Source organism: Diaphorina citri, unplaced genomic scaffold (assembly GCF_000475195.1).
Source record: "Diaphorina citri unplaced genomic scaffold, Diaci psyllid genome assembly version 1.1 scaffold7363, whole genome shotgun sequence".
Classification (NCBI taxonomy): Eukaryota; Metazoa; Arthropoda; class Insecta; order Hemiptera; family Psyllidae; genus Diaphorina; species Diaphorina citri.
In genome coordinates this window covers 2,518-3,605 of record NW_007384739.1, presented here as the reverse complement: position 1 = coordinate 3,605, position 1,088 = coordinate 2,518, and the positions used below count along the sequence as shown (strand labels likewise).

The window sequence follows — 1,088 nt, the reverse complement described above, 5'->3', positions numbered from 1 at the left end:
AAAAAAAAAAAAAAAAAAAAAAAAAAAAATGTTAGCCCAGCCACTTACTATCAGGCAGGTCTACCTGATACCTGATAAGCACACACACTACCAAGTAGACCTGATCAGGTGTACCTGTCAGGTCTGCCTGATAGTGAGTGGCTGGTCTTAATAATCAAGATATCTCGAGAACGGTATGAGCTAGAGACTTGAAATGAAATTTGTTATGCAACCCTGAAATATGATGACAAGGATGCAACACTTTTGTTTAAGATCCCGGCGGTATTTGACGTTATTTTGACTGCTTTTTGGCGGTGTTTGGCTTTATCACGGGGAAGTTCTAGTTTTGGGAATAACACTTAAAACCGAAATCATACTTAAAATAACACTTAAAACCGAAATCATACTTAATAACACTTAAAACCGAAATAACACTTAAAACCGAATAACAACACTTAAAACCGAAATCATACTTAAAACCACGTATATCTGAGCAATAGTTTGCGGTATTTTTACCGCTTTTTCTGAATTAACGGTTAGATATATCATAAAACATAGGATTAGGAAAGTAAACATCCAATAGGATAAGGAAATCGTTAAAATTCAGATAAAAATAATATTTTTAGATAGGTGTTAAATTGGTGAGCTTTCGATAGCACACATTGTAAACTGTTGTATTAAACTGTTGAGATAATAGGACTACATGTCCTAATTCGACAGTCTAAATAAAGCACTAATTCGACAAAATTCGACAGTCTAAATAATATCTAATTGTATCATCCTCAGACCAAAAAAGTCAGGTTTAATTATTTTTCAGATCAATGATGGTGAGATGGTGTACAGTCCAGTGCTTCTCAAAGTGTGTCAGTCGGGCCGTAACCTCTCCCCTGTGACAACCAGTGGTTCCGAAGCCCTAGTGTGGCCGTCTGACCTGCCTGATGTTAAGGGCAACACGAGGCTGCAAATCACCTACCGACCCGTGCCTGGTAAGTCGGAGGTTGTGAGTTCGAGTCCGCTCTCTGACTTAACTTTTTTTGTGGTAATTTGAAAATTTTCCTATTTATTTCATTTTCTGAATACCTAATGATTTTTTTTTTTTTTTTTTTTAT

General features: G+C 36.1%; 1 protein-coding gene across 1 annotated transcript in view; it reads left to right on the top strand.

The window, feature by feature from the left end:
- Positions 1-796: 796 nt before the first annotated feature.
- LOC103522204 (cubilin-like) overlaps positions 797-1,088 on the top strand; it is a gene marked incomplete at both ends in the record, with an annotated part of 1,997 nt that continues 1,705 nt past the window's right edge. The window contains one exon of the mRNA XM_008487307.1: positions 797-965. Coding sequence (XP_008485529.1) covers positions 797-965 — 169 coding nt within the window. The remainder of the gene's footprint in view (positions 966-1,088) is intronic.